The 18253-nt window shown below is 49.3% G+C and overlaps 1 protein-coding gene across 2 annotated transcripts in view; it reads right to left on the bottom strand.

The window, feature by feature from the left end:
* SYNGR1 (synaptogyrin 1) overlaps positions 1-18253 on the bottom strand; it is a gene marked incomplete at its 5' end in the record, with an annotated part of 96368 nt that overhangs the window by 29979 nt on the left and 48136 nt on the right. For both annotated transcript variants that reach the window (XM_077452319.1, XM_077452320.1), the window contains 1 exon segment: positions 6385-6530. In XM_077452319.1, coding sequence (XP_077308445.1) covers positions 6385-6530 — 146 coding nt within the window.

Here is an 18253-nt window from a genome sequence, read left to right as displayed (position 1 = left end):
TGCGGCCAACATATGCATCAAAATGCATTGACAATCAAAAATTAGCTTCCTCTAACAAGAAAGAAAGTGTAAAATTGCAACATTACACGGCCGCCTGCAAAAAACTTTGTAGCCAAAGCAGGCATCAGAAGATGCGCTTACATCAACTTTGTAGAACTTTGTGAAAGTGTGAATGGACGACCAACCCACACCTGGGAGACAGACGCTTCATGTCGGAAAGCCCAAGAGATCCCAATTGAGGATCAGGATCAGGGCGTAAGCCAGGTCCACGATATGTCTGATCCACCGTGAGATGGTGGTTGATGAGATGGCCAGCCCTTTTTTCAGACCAGCTACCGAAATGAACAGAGTCTGACTTCCGAAAGGGAGCCGGGGCAGACAGGTATACCCTCAGTGCCCGGACCACGTCTAGGGAATGGAGAGCCACCTCCATAGGGTGTGTTGGTTTAGGACACAGAGATGGTAACACAATGTCCTCATTGAGATGGAAGGCCGAAACCGCCTTCGGCAGAAAAGAAGGTTGTGGACGCAACACCACCTTATTCTTGTGGATAACCAGATAGGGCGACTTGCAAGACAAGGCCGCAAGCTCAGAAACCTTCCTGGCAGATGTAATAGCCACTAGGTAGACCACTTTCTGAAAAAAGAGTCAACAAGAGGATTTCCCTGATATTCTCAAACGGCGGCTACTGAAGTGCCAATAGCACCAGGTACAGTTCCCAGGTAGGGGTGGTCGCACCGGAGGGACATGTTGAATCCCTTGCACAAAAGGTGCTCACTAATGAGCGAGACACCAGGGGTCGTTGGGGGGGGGGGAAACACAGCCAAGGCTGATATCTGTCCCTTGATGGTGCTCAAGACCAGCTTCTTGTCCACTCCACATAAGAACAGCAGGATCCTGGAAAACAAATAGGTGCGTGGACACCACCCCATCCCCACACACCTGGAGATATAAGCCTTCCACGCACGACGATACATCTCCCGAGAAGAAGACTGTCGTGCCCTCAACATCGTGGAGATAACCGAGTCTGACAGACCTCAGTTCCTAAGTACCTGGCTTTCAATGGCCATGCCGTCAAAACCAGCAATGGTAAAGCAGGATGGAGCATCGGACCTTGCGATAGAAGATCTCTCACCGGCAACTGTCAAGGAGCATCCGCCACCGGGCGTACTAGGTCGGCATACCAAAGACGCCGAGGCCAATCTGGGACAATCAGTATTACTGGAATCCCCTCGGCCTCCACTCTGCGGAGCAGACGTGGTAACCGTTTGAGTGGAGGGAAGGCGTAAATCAGCCGGTACTGCTCCCATGGAGCCACCAACACATCTGAAGCATCCGCCCAAGGATCTCTTGTACTGGACATGAACCTCCGCACCTTTCAATTGAGCCGAGAGGCCAGAAGATCCACATCTGATGTGCCCCGCCGCAGGCAAAGAAGCCTGAATACCTCCGGATGCAATGACCATTCTCCTGGGTCCAGCATCTGTCGACTCAGATAGTCCGCCTGCCAATTTTCCAACCCCGGGATGTAAATGGCAGACAGGGCCAGAGCGTGTCGCTCTGCCCACCGAAGTATGTGAGCGACCTCCCAAGCAGCGGCTGAGCCTCTTGTTCCCCCTTGGTGATTTACGTATGCCACAGCCGTGGCGTTGTCTGATTGTATCCTGGCCGGACGCCCTTGAAGACACGTCGACCACGTCTGGAGGCACAGCCTGATCGCTCTCAATTCGAGCAGATTGATCGGCAATTTGGATTCTTCTGTCGACCAGAGGCCCTGAGCCGACTGAATCCCCATCACTCCACCCCAGCCGGACAGACTGGTGTCCGTAGTGACCACCGTCCATTTCAGAGTAAAGAACGATTTTCCGGACTGAATCACCGGGGACCTCAACCACCAGATCAGGCAGTCCCTGACTGGCTGGCTCACCTGGATCTGCCGATCCAGGGACAAATGGAGAATTGTCCCATTTTGTCAAGATCTCCTTCTGCAGGACTCTGGTGTGGAACTCGGCATAAGGTACTGCCTCGAAGGAGGCTACCATGAGCCCCAGCACCCGCAGGCAAAAGTGGCGCGACGACTACTTGTGGTTCATCAGTAGTTTGACTGCAGATCCGATTGTCAGCAATTTGTCTGAGGGGAGAAAAACCCTTGCTTCCCTGGAGTCCAAATAGTAACCCCAGGTACTCCAGACGCTGAGTCGGTACCACCACCGACTTCTTTAGGTTCAACAGCCACCCAAATGCTTGCAGGGACTGCAAGGTGATCGCAACATCTTCCTCTAATTCTAAGGCATAAGAAGCTCTGAGGAGATCGTCTAGGTAACCCACGATTGCGATCCCGCGTTGTCTCAACAAACGCCAACACTGGAGCCAGTACTTTGGTAAAGACTCGGGGGGCTGATGCCAGGCCAAAAGGAAGAGCCACAAACTGGTAGTGGGCTTCCCTGACTGCCAAACACAGAAACTTTTGATGCTGAAGGCATATGGGTATGAGCAGGTAGGCATCCTGAATGTCCACGACAGGAAGTCCCCTTAATGGAGTGCAGCGACTACTGAGCGAACTGATTCCATTCTGAACCTCTGCACTTTTACAAAGTGATTGAGGGCTTTTAGGTCCAATATTGGACGTACCCCTTCCTTCTTGGGAACCACAAACAGATTAGAGTAGAACCCCTGGAAGCGTTCCAATCCTGGAACCGGTACAATCACCTCCTGATTCAGCAAGTCCCTCACCGCCCCAAACAGGGCCTCCCGGCGAACTGGGGACATGGGTATGCTGGAGGGAAAGAATCTGTTTGGCGGCCAAGACAGAAACTTTATCTTGTAACCTGTGGAAATCAGATCGCAGACCCATTGGTCTGATAACCGGGAGGTCCAACAGGCTGCAAACTCCCGAAGACGACCCCCCACCTGAGACATGGGTGGGGGCAAACCTTCATGCGATAGCACTTTTGTTTGCAGGCTTGCGGTTCTAGGGACACTTCTGACCATCCATGGGCATCCTGTCGGGCTGGGGTCGTTTTGCCAAAGCATCAGGCGGGCGAAAAAGCCGCTTGAGAGCAGAAAAGGAGGGCCCTTGCCTGCGGTATGGCTCCTTAGCCTTCCTGGCCTGTGGGAGTAGTGTACTCTTACCACCCGTGGCATTTTTAATAATGTCATCGAACGAGGCTCCAAAGAGCCGTTCACCAAGGAAGGGAAGATCCGTCAGGGCTTTCTTGGATGCCTGGTCAGCAGACCAGCATTTCAGCCAAATGAGGCGCCTCAGCACCACGGCTGACACGGAGGCCATGGATAGCAGAGGGAGAGTATCCAGGGCCGCATCACAAACATACTTAAGGCCATGCACTAGTTGGTCTGCTAGTTCCACGCAGGGGAGGCATTCTGCGACACCAGTGCGGATGCCAGTACAGGTCGCACGGCTGACCCCACAACCGTAAACAAGGAATGAGCCACTGCTTCGGCCTTCCTGTCCGTGGGATCCTTGAATGCAGGAGTCCCCTCAACCGGGATCGTGTTTACTTTATTTAATCTAGATACTGGGGGTCCACGACCGGAGGAGCTGACCACTTTTTGAGAAGGCTTTCCTCAAAGGGGTAACACACCGCCAAGTTTTTGGGGACCAAAAAGGTCCGTTGCGGGTGACCCCATTCCCTGTAGATGAATTTGTCAAAATAAGTCAAATACAGGAACACGCTGGCTTGCAGGACCCAAAAGGGACCGGTACATCAGCAGAGGAATCCGCTGGCTCCTGAATCTTCAGGGTATCACGCACAGCTGTGACAAGTGCTCCAACAAGTGCCTTGTCGCGCCCGGACAGGGAATAATCCTCACTATCCGAACGGTCCTGGTCAGCCACATCTGATAGGTCAGAGCAGGGGTCTCAAGCCACAGCAGGGCCCGAGTCTGCATCAGAGCTCTCCCCAGAGGATGGAAGGGGGCAGGGGCCTCTTACGTGCACCTTTCCTGCCACATGCCGCCTCTATCTTAGCAACATAGGAGTCGAGGACCGCCGCCAGGGTGTCCATGCGCACCACGCTAACTGCAGGTGACCCGGTTGCTATAGCCTGGATTTCGGGGGAAGAAACACCAGTTTCTGAAGCCATGCTGACCCTAGCCTGTCTGCCACCTGCAAGGGGACTTAGGACAGTGAAGGTCTCACCCTCCTGCTGCCGCCGCGTGGGGGGGGTTGGGGGGGTACTTAGCGCTAGACTCACCACCCTGGGGCATTTTGTGATAGCCACAGCAGTGTCTGTAGTCCCTAGGGAGGTTCCCAGTTGAAGAGAGGAGAACTGTCAGCAGCAGCAGCTACCACCAGCGGTGCAACGATCTGCAGAGCAGCTTCAGCGTTCAGCAAAGAGCCATCCAGTGTCCTGCACACACACACACACACACACACACACACACACACACACACACACACACACACACAGTGGATACAGGAAGCAGCAAGAGAAAGCACATGTAATGCTGCCACAAGAGGCCAGCGGTGAACAAAAGCGCTTAAGCTTTAAGAAAATGGCCGCCAATGTAATCAATAGGAATCCTAAAGAAAATGGCTGCTGAAGCTCAGCAGGGGAATTTATAGCTTTCCCAAATCCAAGATGGCCGTCGGAACTGCGCCATGCAGTGACAGAGCAAAAAAATAAAAACGTGCTGCCTGCTAACAATCAGAACAACCTCCATAAACATGTTTTGGGACCCCCAGACCTCGACCAGGACCAACGCCAGCCGCACAGACCACCACAGGTGAGAAACAGCGACACACACACACACACACACACACACACACCTCAGAGGGGGGAAGGAGGGGTGATAGGGAGGTGAGGTGCCCCCGAATCGACCCCCCAGGGAATGCCCAGCTGCTCACCCCACCGAAGCAGGGAGAGCCGTACTTGCCAGTCCTGAAGAGCTGGGAGACATTCCATCGCAGACCCACTCCTGCGCAGTTACAGGGTGGCTGCTGGCCTCGGTATACTGTGATCCAGACATCAGTAGCCCGGTCATATGTATACCCCGGAGCATTGAAGCTCACCGACCACCTCTGGAGCTGAGGCATGTCGTGGCCTGTCGAGCCTTAGCTGCGGTCTGCTCACGCTCGATGGCCAGACTGGGGAGACTACAAGGATATCATTAACCAGCCTGTCACCAAGCCGGCAGTTGATGAAAGATCCTGTGATCTTCTATCTTTCGCAAAAAGTGGCAAGCCTGCAGCAAAAACATGGACCAAGAGGCCCGCAGGGTTTCCTAGGTCATTCTCCGTGCTAAGCAAAATAAAAACTGAAGCTGAAGCTGCTAGGAGCAGTGGGAAGGGTTGATAGCACGGGGCCCACCCCCTGGGGCGGGATTAAAGTTCTGTGTATTGTGTAACAATTTTGCCTAGTTTCTTCTAATGGCAGGCTATACAACCCATTTAGTTACAGAGGAGCTGTGTCGGTCAGTGAATATAAAAAGGAGAAAAAAATCTGCTTGGTGGCCAAAAGAGGAACTCTATTTTGCAGCCTGATGAAATCAGTTCGTAGACCTATTGGTTGGACAGCTGGTAGGCCCACCGAGCTGCAAACTCCCGAAGGCGACCCCCCCACCTGTGTGTCGGGCGGGGGCAAACCTTCATGCGGTAGTACTTTTGCTCGCAGGCTTGTGAGACCAGGGACGCTTTTGTCCCTCTGCAGTCGTTCTGTCGGACTGGGAGCGCTTACCTGAAGCCCCGGATGGATGAAAAAGCCTCTTGAGCGGAAAAGGAGGGCCCTTGCCTGCGGCGTGGCTCCTTACCCTTCTTGGGCTGGGGGAGCAACGTGCTCTTCCCACCTGTAACATTCTTAATGTCATCCAGCGAAGCTCCAAATAGCCGCTCACCAAGGGCAAATCCGTCTAAGCTTTTTTAGATGCCTGGTCAACAGACCAGCATTTCAGCCAGATTAGGCGCCGTAGGGAGAGGGAGAGAGGAACGGGATCAGAGGGCGTTATTGCCAGAGGGACCGCCCCCCCTGGGCGGAACTGTACACTTCTGTTGTTCACATGTATTACATGTTCTGCCTAGTCCTGTCCTGAAGGTGGTGTAATAACCCTACGGTCAAGATTAATGGAGCTGTGTCTGTCAATGAACGAAAGAGAAAAATGTGTAAAGATTGAGGAAACGCGAGAGCTGGCCTTTAGTTTGCATTAGGCTTGCCTTTACTAGATGCTGTAACCGATGACAGCAATAGTAATGTTCATGAGTTATTCAAACAAGGAGCGGCATGATTATCTAAAAAGGTTGACTTCTTGAAGAAAGCTTTAAACTCGCCCTAGCCCAATGAAAATTTTGACAATATATAAGCAAAGATCCACTGCTCATTCAGCAGCAAAGGAAATTCAGGAATTTCATATTTAACAGTACTACTCACCCAGGTGAAGATGGAGAAGAATGAGAAAGCAATGGCTGCACGTGCCGCATCTGCACCTTCATTCATTGGATTGTGCTCTTGTTTGGACACCTGCCACTGGTTGGCTAAAAAGCAGAAACCAACAAACCAGAAGAAGGACCATAGACCTACAGCAAGGATAACAGTTTTGAGTTGACAACACTTTCACTTGCAACATAAGAATGAACGGCTACTTCTAAACAAGTTATGCATTATACCCAGTTTTACAACGAAATATTTTACATGGTCAAAGAAAAGCCTAAGATACATATCCTTAGAGATTTTTCCATATTAACAGTAGACTAGAAGAGCATCCAACCACTTTGCATTATAGTTTCAATAATATATAGATAGAAACCGTATTTAATCGGCGTCTAACACACACTTTTTCCCCCCCTTAAAATCAAGGGAAAATCGTGGGTGCGTGTTATACGCTGATCCCCCGCCAATTGTCAGCTTCTCTGCCTTTTCTGCTGTTCTCAGCAGCTTTTGGCTATTTTGACGGCTTTAGTCTATTTTTGGCCATTCTCAGCAGCTTTTCGGAAAGCCACCGAGAACGGCCGAAAGTAGCCAAAATTAGCCAAGAACGGCCGAGAGCTACCGAGCGCCGCAGAGATACACAGGACATCAGCTCTGTATCTCGGCATTGGTAATGGAAAGCCTGCAAAAGAAACTGACAAGGCTGCAAATGACATGCAAGGCTGCATTGATGGGCATTTAAATGCAAGTTTTTTTCCTTAAACTTCCCTCCTAAAAGTTTTTTTCTTTAAAATTCCTTCCTAAAATTTGAGGTGCGTGTTATACACCGATACGGTAGATAGATTTTTGTACTAGCCAGATATGACTCATTGGGGGGGGGGGGGGGAGAAAGAAAAAGAAAAAAAAAAAAAGAAAAGAAAAAAGAAAAGAAAAGAAAGAGAAAGAAAGAAGCATGATGTCATAAGCCTAGGCTTTTTTCCCCTAGACAAAAACAGGAAGCAGGCTGTATAAGGCATTTACTGGCAGGAAAAAGAAAAAAGGTTTTACCATCCAAAAGTAAAACAAACAAACACACAAACACACACACCAAGGGCAGAAGATTTAATAGATGGAAAGGTGAAAAAAAGAAATGACTAACGTTACGCTTTAAGTCTGATCCACTGGGCTTTTCCCTGGCTTTCAGCTTCCGTGACACCCATACAAGAAATGGAGGTTGCAAGTGACACTGGTCCAGGAAGGCAAAGAACGTCATGATTTTACACCTCCACACATCCCTCTAAAGCAGGGGTCTCAAACTGGTGGCCCTCCAGCTGTTGAAAAACTACAGATTTCAACAAGACAAGCAGCCACCGAAACAGGGGACACTTCTCATTGAATGTATGTACTGTTCCTTGTGCTGATGATCCTCGATTAGGCTTTAGGCCCGATTCACACCTATGCATTTTTAGTGCTTTTTGCATTTTGCAGACTTGCACTACAGAACGTGTTCCATGGGAAAGCATGTTAACCTCCCTGGCGGTATGATTCAGTCTGGTTTTAGGTGCTGAAAGCAGTACAATTATTTTGCATGGAAATTTGGCATTTTATATTGTAGTCCTGTAATTTTTAGGAATAACTCTCTTAAATCTGTTCAAACCAGAGTCTAGCAGACATCCCGGGTATGATAAAGTTTATAATATAATAATAATAAAAAATATTCAATAATGTAATCAAATCCTAAAACACTGAAAAAGGGACACTTTTTGGTTGCTATGGACAATCTCCAAATTTCAGGCAGAAAACAAAAAAACAAACAGTATTTATAATATAAAAGTGCATGCAGGGCATTGCACAGACCACTAGGGACAAAGGGGGTGTGTATTTTTTAATACAGTACTGTACTCTGTAAGATTACAGTACTGTGTGTTTTGTGTACTTCTACTTTTTTGAATTTGCCGCCGTTCTCCGCTTCTGTGCGCCTTAATGTCGCAGGGAACGGAGCTCAGCGGCATTTGGCACTGTGAATCGAGCGGAGGACAGCTCGATCACACAGCGTGGAGGACACCGCTGGATTCAGGGGACAAGGTAAGTAACTCTCCCTGTGTCTTCCCCTGCATCCAGCGATGTGATCCCGAGCCTGGCTCGGGGTTACCGCTCCCGTTAGTAAAATCCCAACCCGAGCCAGACTCGGGATTACCGCTAGGGGGGTTAAATGGACTGTAGTGCAAATCTGCAAAATGCAAATAGCACTAAAATGCATTAGGTATGAATCAAGCCTTAATAGGAAGTTATACATATAAACATGTACTTCATAATTTTCCTCCATCCGTTGGCGGATGATCAGTGCTATAAAAATGCACTGATCAATGTATAAATGACACTGGCAGGGAAAGGGTTAACACTAGGGGGAGATCAAGGGGTTTAGTGTGTTCACTGGGTGTGTTGTAACTGTGGGGGGCTGCCAGGGACATGACAGATTGCTAGGAACAGAAGTTTTGACGGGTCATCTGGCAAAACAGGGATCCGCCTGGTTTACACTGGCAGATCCCCATTCTACCTCTGTACACCACAATTGCAAAAAGTTAAAACACACTGTATATAGCAGGTTGCTAAGGAGGGGATTGGAAAGCCTGCCGCTGCATACTCAACCACTTCAGCCCCAGAAGATTTGGCTGCTCAATGACCAGGCCATTTTTTGCAAGATGGCACTGCGTCGCTTTAACTGACAATTGCGCAGTCATGTGACACTGTACCCAAACAAAGTTTACATCCTTTTATTCCCCAACAAATACAGCTTTCTTTTGGTGGTATTTGATCACCTCTGCAGGTTTTATTTTTTGCGCTATAAAACAAAACATGAGCGACAATTTTGGAAGAAAAAATAAAAAATAAAAAATAAAATAAAAATTCTCTTTAGTTTAGGCCGAGGGAGAGAGGGAGAGAGGGAGAGAGGGAGAGAGGGAGATTCGTATGAACACACAATCTCCTCTCCCGAGAGAAGCGGTTCTCACTCTGTCTTGAGCGATCGTGGGTGCCCAGCACTTGCATTGTCTCCAGGCACACGCTGCATAAAGCCTGCAGGACCTTCCTGCCAAATGCCTGATCGCTGGCAGATGAGGTCCAGTCTGAAATTTCTCACAAAAGGTGCGGAAACTTGATCACATTGCCTTGCAAATTTGTTCAGGGATGGCAACAGCTATTTCTGCCCAAGTGGCTGCAAGCACTCTGGTTGAGTGTGCACGAATTTCATCTGGCGGAGACAACCCTGTATGCGAGTATGCTTCCAGGATGGATAATGTCAGCCATCTGGCTAATGATCCTTTAGAAGCCTGGCAACCTCTCTTGTTGCCTGAAAAAAAGGGCAAATAACGAGTCTGTATGTCTAAAGTCCTTTGTAATTTCTAGATAGCGTAAAAAAATCTTTTGGACATCCAACGTATGAAAAAAGGTCTCCTTCTCCCCCGATGGGTTAGCACAGAAGGGCGGGAGCACAATGTCTTGTGAGTGATTATGTATTGAAGCTACTTTTGGCAAGAACTTTGGGTCTGTCCTAAAAATAACTATCCGGAAACACTGACAGGTAAGGTTCCTGACAGAGCGTGTAGCTCACTGATCCTGCATGCTGAAGTAATGGTGATTAGGAACACAGCTTTAAGAGTGAGACATGTGAGTGACGCTTCTTCCAGAGGTTCAAATGGACTCCTTCCTTAGGAAAAATTTTAACCAGTGCTGGCTTTGATCTTGCGAGAGCTCCAATAAAAAAAATAAAAAAAACCCACACACTGGACTACCAGCGGTTCAGAGGCCACAGATTTTTCTAAGAACACCGCTAGCACTGCAACCTGTACTTTCAAGGTACTGACTGCTAGTCCCTTATCTAGCCCATCTTGCAAAAACTCCAAGATGGAAACAAGGCTCCTTGGGTCTTGGGCAGATGAATCACACAATGAATCCTAGACCTTCCAAACTTTAATATAGATGGACCTTGTTACCTTTTTCCTACTTGATAGTAATGTTGTAATCAGACGGTCAGAAACCTCCTTGCTCTTTGGGAGCTGCTCCTCAGATACCAGGCTGCGAGAGACAGGCTGGCCACTTCTGGATGATTTACTGGACCCCGGATTCGCAGATCCTGCCTGAGAGGTAGATGCCAACAAGGCCTGGTCGCCATTCCCAGATTGGTTGAGAACCGGGCCCTTTTGGGCCAAAACTGAGTAATTAAGATGACTGGTACCTTTTCCCCGTTGGATCTTCCGCAATACCAGTGGGATTAACTGGAACAGGGGGAAAGCGTAGTAAAGGTGAAATCTCCATGGATGCGCCAGAGCGTCTGTCCCTATCAATCCATCACAATTGTATAAAGAAAAGAACTGAGGAACCTCTGCAGTCTCCTTTGAGGCAAACAGGTCCACCCCTGGCTGTCCCCACATACTGGCAATCATTGCGAAGACCTATGGGTTCAGAGCTTTGCTTCCTGAATGGGGTACCTGCTCAGGAAATCTGCTACTCTGTTCAGTGTCCCTTTAGGTGGATTGCACACACAGGGATAGCAAGTGCTTCTCTGCCCACAGAAGTATTTCCGTTGCCAGCATTTGTAAGGACCTGCTCCTTGTGCCCCAGTCCGTTTAGATAAGCCGCGGCTGTGGCTTTGTCCTTTAACACTTGAACATGGTGTGCGAATACTACTAGAGATAAAACAATCACCTTCAGTTCTCTCCAATTTGAGGACCTAGTCGCCTCCTTCTTGGGCCAATTTCCTTGAGCGAAGTTTCTCTAGGTGGGCTCCCCATCCTCAAGAGCTGGCGTCTGTTGTCAGTCTTTTGACTGGAAAGGCCCAATCTAGACCCCATGATAGGATCTCCTGACTCATCCACCATCATAGTGACCTCTTCCCCCGAGTTGGAATCACCACCGTGTCCAGGTATCTTAAGCGGTGAACCAATGATCTCAAGAGAAAAAAAAATAAATAAAATTGTAGACACCTGAGGTGCAGTCTTGCCCACTAATTAGCCAGCAATGTTGAGGTCAGTACCCCTAATGCTGACATAACTTGCCTTATTATTGGCTGGTTGGTCTGCAGCAGCGACACAGTGCACTGAACCTTTTCCCTTTACTCTGGTGGTAAAATTAGAGTTACGCTTACCGGTAACGTCTTTTCCAGTAGTCTTTCAGGACAGCCACTATGAGAGATAGACTCCTCCTCTTCCTCTGGAAACACTGCGCCAGCCCATAAATTCTTACTTCCCCTGCCGAACTCAGTTTATATCGAGATTACCCCCTGGCCAGCTGGGGAGACACAAGAGCACATTAATAACATATTTATCAAATACCATTATCTTGCTGCGCTCTGGTCTTTTGTAAGACTCCCCCCAATTTTCGGGTGGGAACTAGGGCTGTCCTGAAAGACTACTGGAAAAGACGTTACCGGTAAGCGTAACTCTAATTTTCCCTAATCGTCTTTCAGGACAGCCACTATGAGAGGATAAATGAGCACTTACCAGTTAGGGTGGGACTACAGCTTGCAAAACCTTTCGCCCAAAGGCCTGCTCACCTGCCGACACCAGATCCACTCTGTAGTGTTTTTTACGAAAGTGGAGTAGCTGGACCATGTTGCTGCCCTGCAAATTTGTTCTGGCGTTGCTCCCGCTCTTTCTGCCTGGGAGGCTGCCATAGCTCTAGTAGAGTGTGCTTTAATACCCACTGGGATTTCTTTCCCTGCAACTGAATAAGCCTGCTCGATGGCTACTCTGAGCCATCTCGCAATAGTGCGTCGAGACGCCTTACAACCCTTTCTGGCCCCAGAAAACAAAACAAATAAGGAGTCTGACCTTCTGAATGTCTTGGTCAGTTCTAAATAGTGTAGGCTAACTCTCCTAACATCCAAATAATGAAATCTTAGTTCCTTCTCGCCAGAGGGGTTGGGACAAAAAGAGGGCAAAACAATTTCCTGGCTTCTATGAAAGCCGGATGCCACTTTCTGCAAAAAGGCCGGATCGGTCCTTAAAACTGTCCGGCCCGGAAAAATAACGCAAAAGGGAGCCCTGACTGATAAGGCCTCCATCTCACTGACCCTCCTGGCAGTTGTCACTGCTACCAGAAACACTGTCTTCAGAGTAAGTTCTCTCAGAAAACACTATTTTAAAGGCTCAAAGGGGGGTCCAGTTAAGCTTTGTAAAACTAAGGATAAATCCCATCTGGGAAAGGACAGACCCTGGACCGGTCTCTGTCTGGACAGGGCCCTAAAGAACCTGACTACCCACGGGTTGGCAGCCAAATGATCTTCCAAATAAACACTGAGGGCTGACACTTGACCCCTAAGGGTACTAATGGATAAGCCTTTTATCTGCCCCACATTGTAAAAATTCCAAAACTGCGGAGGAGCTCCGTACTGTGAAAGAGCTCTCTGCGCACCACTTGTTGAAACGTAACCAGACCTTTTCATAGATCTGGCGAGTTTCCTTTTTCCTACTGTCCAGGAGGGTAGAAACTAGCCTCTCTGAAAATCCTTTAGATTTTAATAAACCCTCCTCAGTAGCCAGGGCGCTAACTTCCACTGGCGTACTCGTGGGCAGAGGACTGGCCCCTGAGAGAGGAGATCATCCCGAGGGGGCAAGAGTAGGGGAGGTTCTACCGCCAACTGCTTCAGTATTGAGAACCATGCTCTTTTGGGCCAATGCGGTGCCACCAGAATCAGAGATGTGTTTTCCATTTGAAACTTTCTCAGAACTGCTGGCAACAATGCTGGAGGTGGGAAGGCATAGCAAGTTCTGAAGTGCCAATTCTGGTTCAAACACCTAAGGCTCCCTCTCCCCTTCTTAGGGAGAAAAAACAGGGGGTTTTTGCATTGTTTCTGGATGTGAAAAGGTCAACCTCTGGAGGCCCCCCATCTCTTTATTATGAGATTGAAAACCTCCTGGTTGAGAACCCAGTCGCCCTCCCTCAGCCTCTTTCGGCTGAGAAAGTCTGCTACCACCTTTCTCTCCTCTCAGGAAAACTGCTGAGAGCAAAAGGGTGTAGGTTGCGGCCCAGCTCAGGATCTCTGTCGCTAAAGAGACAACAGGGTTCCGCTTCTCGTGCCACCCTGCTTGTTTAAATAGGCCACTGCGGAGGAGTTGTCCGACCGCACCTGAATGTGGTGACCCAGAGCTCTTTTTTGAAGAATCTGAGGACTAGTCCCACTGCCCTTAATTCTTTCCAGTTGGACGATCGAGCCAACTCGCCGTCCTCCCAAGTGCCCTGGGCTAGAAGGGAACCCAAATGTGCCCCCCAGCTTTTTCCACTTGCATCTGTGGCAACTACCCGAGAAACCGGGATGAGCCACAGACGCCCTTGCGACAGGTTCGTCACTTTCCTCCACCACCAGAGGGATCTCTTTACTTGGTGTGGAATATGTACTAGGGTGTCTAGAGCCTCCTGACTGTGGTCCCACACCCCTAGGACGAAGGTCTGTAGGGGACGAAAATGTAGCCCTGCCCACTGCACTGCTGGGAGGGTGGATGTAAGGAGACCCAATACTGACATCAGAACCCTTATCTTATGGAAAACAGCTGGTTGCTCTGAAGAGAGGCCACCGCTCTGTCCAGCTTTTGCACCTTCTCTCTTGGCAGAAAAACTCTCAACAGTGTTGAGTCCAACAGGAAACCTAGATAGGAGATCTGTTGTGAGGGGATCAGGCTGGACTTTTCCAAGTTCAGAAGCCACCCCAGGTCTGTAAGGACCCTTTTGGTTAGATCGAGATCCTTGACCAACTGTATTGGGGATGCTGCAAATAAGAGCAGGTCGCCCAGGTAGGCTATTATACATATCCCTTGGAGCCGAAGAAAGGCCATGGCTTCTGCCAGGACCTTGGTAAACATGCGGGGTGAAGAGGAGGATAGCCCGAATGGCAGGGCTTGAAACTGAAAGATTACTACTTCTCCCCCTAAATCTATGGCAAGGCGTAGAAACTTCTGCGAGGCCTCCGCTATAGGGATGTGTAAATACGCGTCCCTTAGGTCCAGAGATACCATGAAACAGTTGCAGGGTAGAAGAGCCCTTACTGAAAAGATCGACACCATGCGGAATCTTTTCTATGTCACTGAAGCGTTCAGGGGCTTTAAGTTCAGAATCAATCTGAACTTTCCTGCGGGTTTTTTTACAACAAAGACATGAGAATAAAACCCCCTTCCCTCTTCTGCTTTTGGGACCCTGAGAATAACATCCTGATACCATACATTGGGGTGGGGGGATCCTAGATAGAGAGTACCCCTCCCCAGGGTGCTCTTACCTTAGGAATGCTGGAGATAGTGTCTGTTGGTTGAGCCTCAGCTTCAGAGCTGACTGCAGGTGGCTGCTTACTACAGAGTTTTACGCTGCCTGTGCGCGTACCAAACTCATCTCCAGCTTGTGCCTGGCCCTCCTATCAGCTCCACGACCCGGAACCGGAAGTCGATCGTATTCGAGGGCAAGCCTTCGTTTTCCGCCGGATATGACGTCGCCCGTCGTTGTACAGGGAAATCTTTCGAACGGCTTGCCAGCTGCGTCCCTGTAGACGAGATAGGAGTCCCCCACGACCTGAAGCCGCGCTCGACTAGGAAGGGGTGGCAATACCTGGTGAGGTAAGTAAACCAAACATCCGAACGGTTTGAACCCAGCTTTCTCCTAACGAAGCCCCTGCTTCTTTCAACCGGGTTCTTGACGAAAGGGGCTAGAGCTTCTGCCATCACTTTGGTAAAGATCCGAGGTGAGGAGGACAGCTCAAATGGCAAGGCCTTGAACTGCAGATGATGAATCATGCCTTCCATGTTTACCGCCAACCTGAGATACCTGCATGTCCTGATCTTACTTCTGGGACTGGAGTATGTATCCCTTTAATCTATTGACCCCATGTAACATTCTGGCGTCAGCAGATTTCTAAATGAACTTGAACTTTCTGTACTTGGATTTGTTCAGAGGTTTTAGATCGAGAATAAATCGGAATTTCCCTGTTGGCTTTCTTACCAAGAAAACGTGAGAATAAAAACCCTGTTGCCACTCTTCTGGTGGCACTTGGATCGCTACACCCTGCTGCGGAAGAAAATCTTACAGCCTTCTTCCCACCCGCAAGGTCAAGTCATTGGGCTTTTTTGGCTTGCGTAGGAGGATGAAAATGGATTCCGCCTTTGCCTTTAGCTTTTTGTGTGGACCAATTCTTCCTTCTCCCCTGGGACCTGTTGCTCTGCTTCCAAAAATAGCACTTTGGGGGTGGTTTCTTCTTCTTTACCAGGAATGACTTCTTCCCATCAGCTGTCCTTTCTAGAATGATATCTAGATCAGGGCCAAAAGAGAAGGTCACTCGAAAAAGGAATCCCACAAAGTTTACTCTTTGACACCGCATCACCTGACCAAGTCTTCAGCCATAAGGCTCTTGCTGAATTTGTTAAGGCCGACATTCTAATTGCCACTCTCGCTTTATAGGAGTCCGAAATGACAGGATGAACTGGAAATGTCCTACATTTAGGCTCACTTTAGACCCGAGTACAAGTTACTTCACCTAGGGATAGCTTAAACTTGGAGGGCCACTTGAGCCCCTTCACCCTCCTCCTCCGAATAGTCATTGGAAGACGCAGGGATTGTTTAGTCATTAGAAGACATCGGGACAGGAAGTGAACCCTGGGAAGACCCTGATGTGGAGGGCTGGACTAGCAGACAGACTAACTAATGAGTCATGGAATGTCTGACTTGTGGCATATAGTTCCTTCTTTATGGAGGCAGACTTAAGTGGTTGTAAACCCTTACAAACCACTTTGACCTACAGGTAAGCCTAGATTAAGGCTTACCTGTAGGTCTAAGAAATATCTCCTAAACCTACACGCTTTAGGAGATACTTGCCGAAAGAAAGACAAGCGCCGCTGTCTACGGCGCATGCGCCGCAAACAGCAGCGCGCAGGTGCACTATGCCACGAGTGGCGGCTCCCATGCGCAACGTCATCACGGCTTCGTCGAATGACAGCGGCGGAGCAGCAAGACCCACCGAGAAGATGGACGCTTTGGACTACAGGGGACAGCGATGACTTCGCTGGCTCCTGTGTCAGGTAAGTGGCACAATGGGCTACTATGCGATGCATTATGCTTTACCTTTGCAGGGAATCAAAGGGGAAGTAAACCTATAAGGGTTTACTTCCTCTTTAATCCACTGCCCCTTACCTGAGCCTTGCTGGTGCCTGTGCCCACCGCTGTAGATGCTTCCGGACTCCCATTGTGCCTCTGCACCAGATCAGAAGTGGATTGTATAAGGAAAGGGGAAATGGGCACTAGCTTCGGCCCAGCTTTCTCCCCTGCACCCGCTTCCGGAAAGGACGTTGGGCGGTGACCTGCTAATAGGAAGTGTCACTTCCAGCACGGCCGAGCATTCCTCTCGGCCAATGCAAAATGATGGCAGTGTGCGCACAGCCATCGCTCCCAGGACACTGGAGCAGGTCACTGGATGTTCTGCGACTCTCCCAGAGGATCTAGGGGGTAAGAGGAGCCCAAACCTACCGCTGCCAAAGCCCTGGTAAGAGATGGGAGGGATGAAGGTCTCCAATAAAAGGGGGGGGGGGGGAGGAGGAGTCATTATTTCCCAGATGCTGTCCTGAAAGACACCTTGAGAAAAGGGGCATGCTGGGGATTACATTTCCTCAGGCTCACCGCACAGAGGGCATGCTGGGCATTGCAGTCCTCCAGGTCACTTTTAAAACCAAATGCAAGGTCATACTCCCAAGCAGAGTGTCACCAGGAGCGACCCTAGGACCAAACACCACCAAGGTCTCAGTACCACCTCCCAACCCCTCCACCACCAAAGGGTCTACACCCGTGGAGCTATCAGGTAAAAGGGAACGGGAATACCAACCCCAGGGTTCCTCCCACCTTAGTGGCTGGTGCTGGAATTACCAGGAGTAGTCCGGGCTGCCTCTGTTCCACACCAGCCAGAGCCAGGCCCTCCATCATAAACCGGCAGAAATGCACGCCCCCACCGGACCTGATGTCACTACACCCTCTGGTCGAGCCTCGAGCTCCCTCACTGGCCACACAACGCGGGGAGGAGGGGAGGAACTCTGATGACACCCTCCTGGACAGAAAGAGTGGGCCCCCCCCCCAAAAAAATAAATAAATAAATAAATAAAAAAAGGGAAGAGGGATAGCTTCTCCCCATAGTAAAAACCGGCTTCAACCTCCCCAGTTGATCAGCCCTGGTTCCCAGCAATGTCTCCCCACCAGCGGAAAAGGCATTTGGGGAAAAAATACATACCAGACCCTTATCCGAGCATGCAGCCCGGCAGGTCAGGAAAGGGAGGGAACGAGCGAGCACCCCCCTCCTGAACCATACCAGTCCGCTGTTTTTTTTTTTTTTTTTTTTTTTACATCGGTTATATAGACATGGGCCGTGGTCAGATGACATCACTTGGGGAGCCCCCTGTTCTGTGGCGTCAAGGGCAGGCTTTCTGGGTGACTTCATCAGATAGCCACACCCCATGGCTATATAACAGATGCCAGCCAGTGAGCGACAACACAACAGAGGAAGACCGCCACAGAACAGCAGCTTTTTTTTATTTTTTAAGTGGGTAACTGCTTAAAAAAAAAAAAAAAAAAAACAGCTCAAAGCTATTATTAAAAGGACTTATCAAAATCCGACTCCATTTTTTTTCCTTTTTGTGTCTTTTTTGGTGAATAGGTAGGGGTACGATTATCCAATACCCATTCATAAGGGGGGGGGGGGGTGCCCAGGATCTGGAGGCCCCCACATTATATGCCAATAAACCCGCTGACAGCTGATGACTCATCGGTTGTTAAGGACATGGTGGCCAGTTTCCCGGCCTCCTCCTTAGCAAACAGCTATATACAGTGTTTAAAGTTCAGTTAAGTAACTTTTTTTTTTTTTTTTTTACAAAAAAGA

The sequence above is a fragment of the Lithobates pipiens genome, unplaced genomic scaffold (genome assembly GCF_037356315.1).
Source record: "Lithobates pipiens isolate NorthernLeopardFrog02 unplaced genomic scaffold, aLitPip1_a1.2 Scaffold_23, whole genome shotgun sequence".
In the NCBI taxonomy this organism is placed as follows: Eukaryota; Metazoa; Chordata; class Amphibia; order Anura; family Ranidae; genus Lithobates; species Lithobates pipiens.
This window is presented reverse-complemented; position numbering and strand designations above follow the sequence as displayed.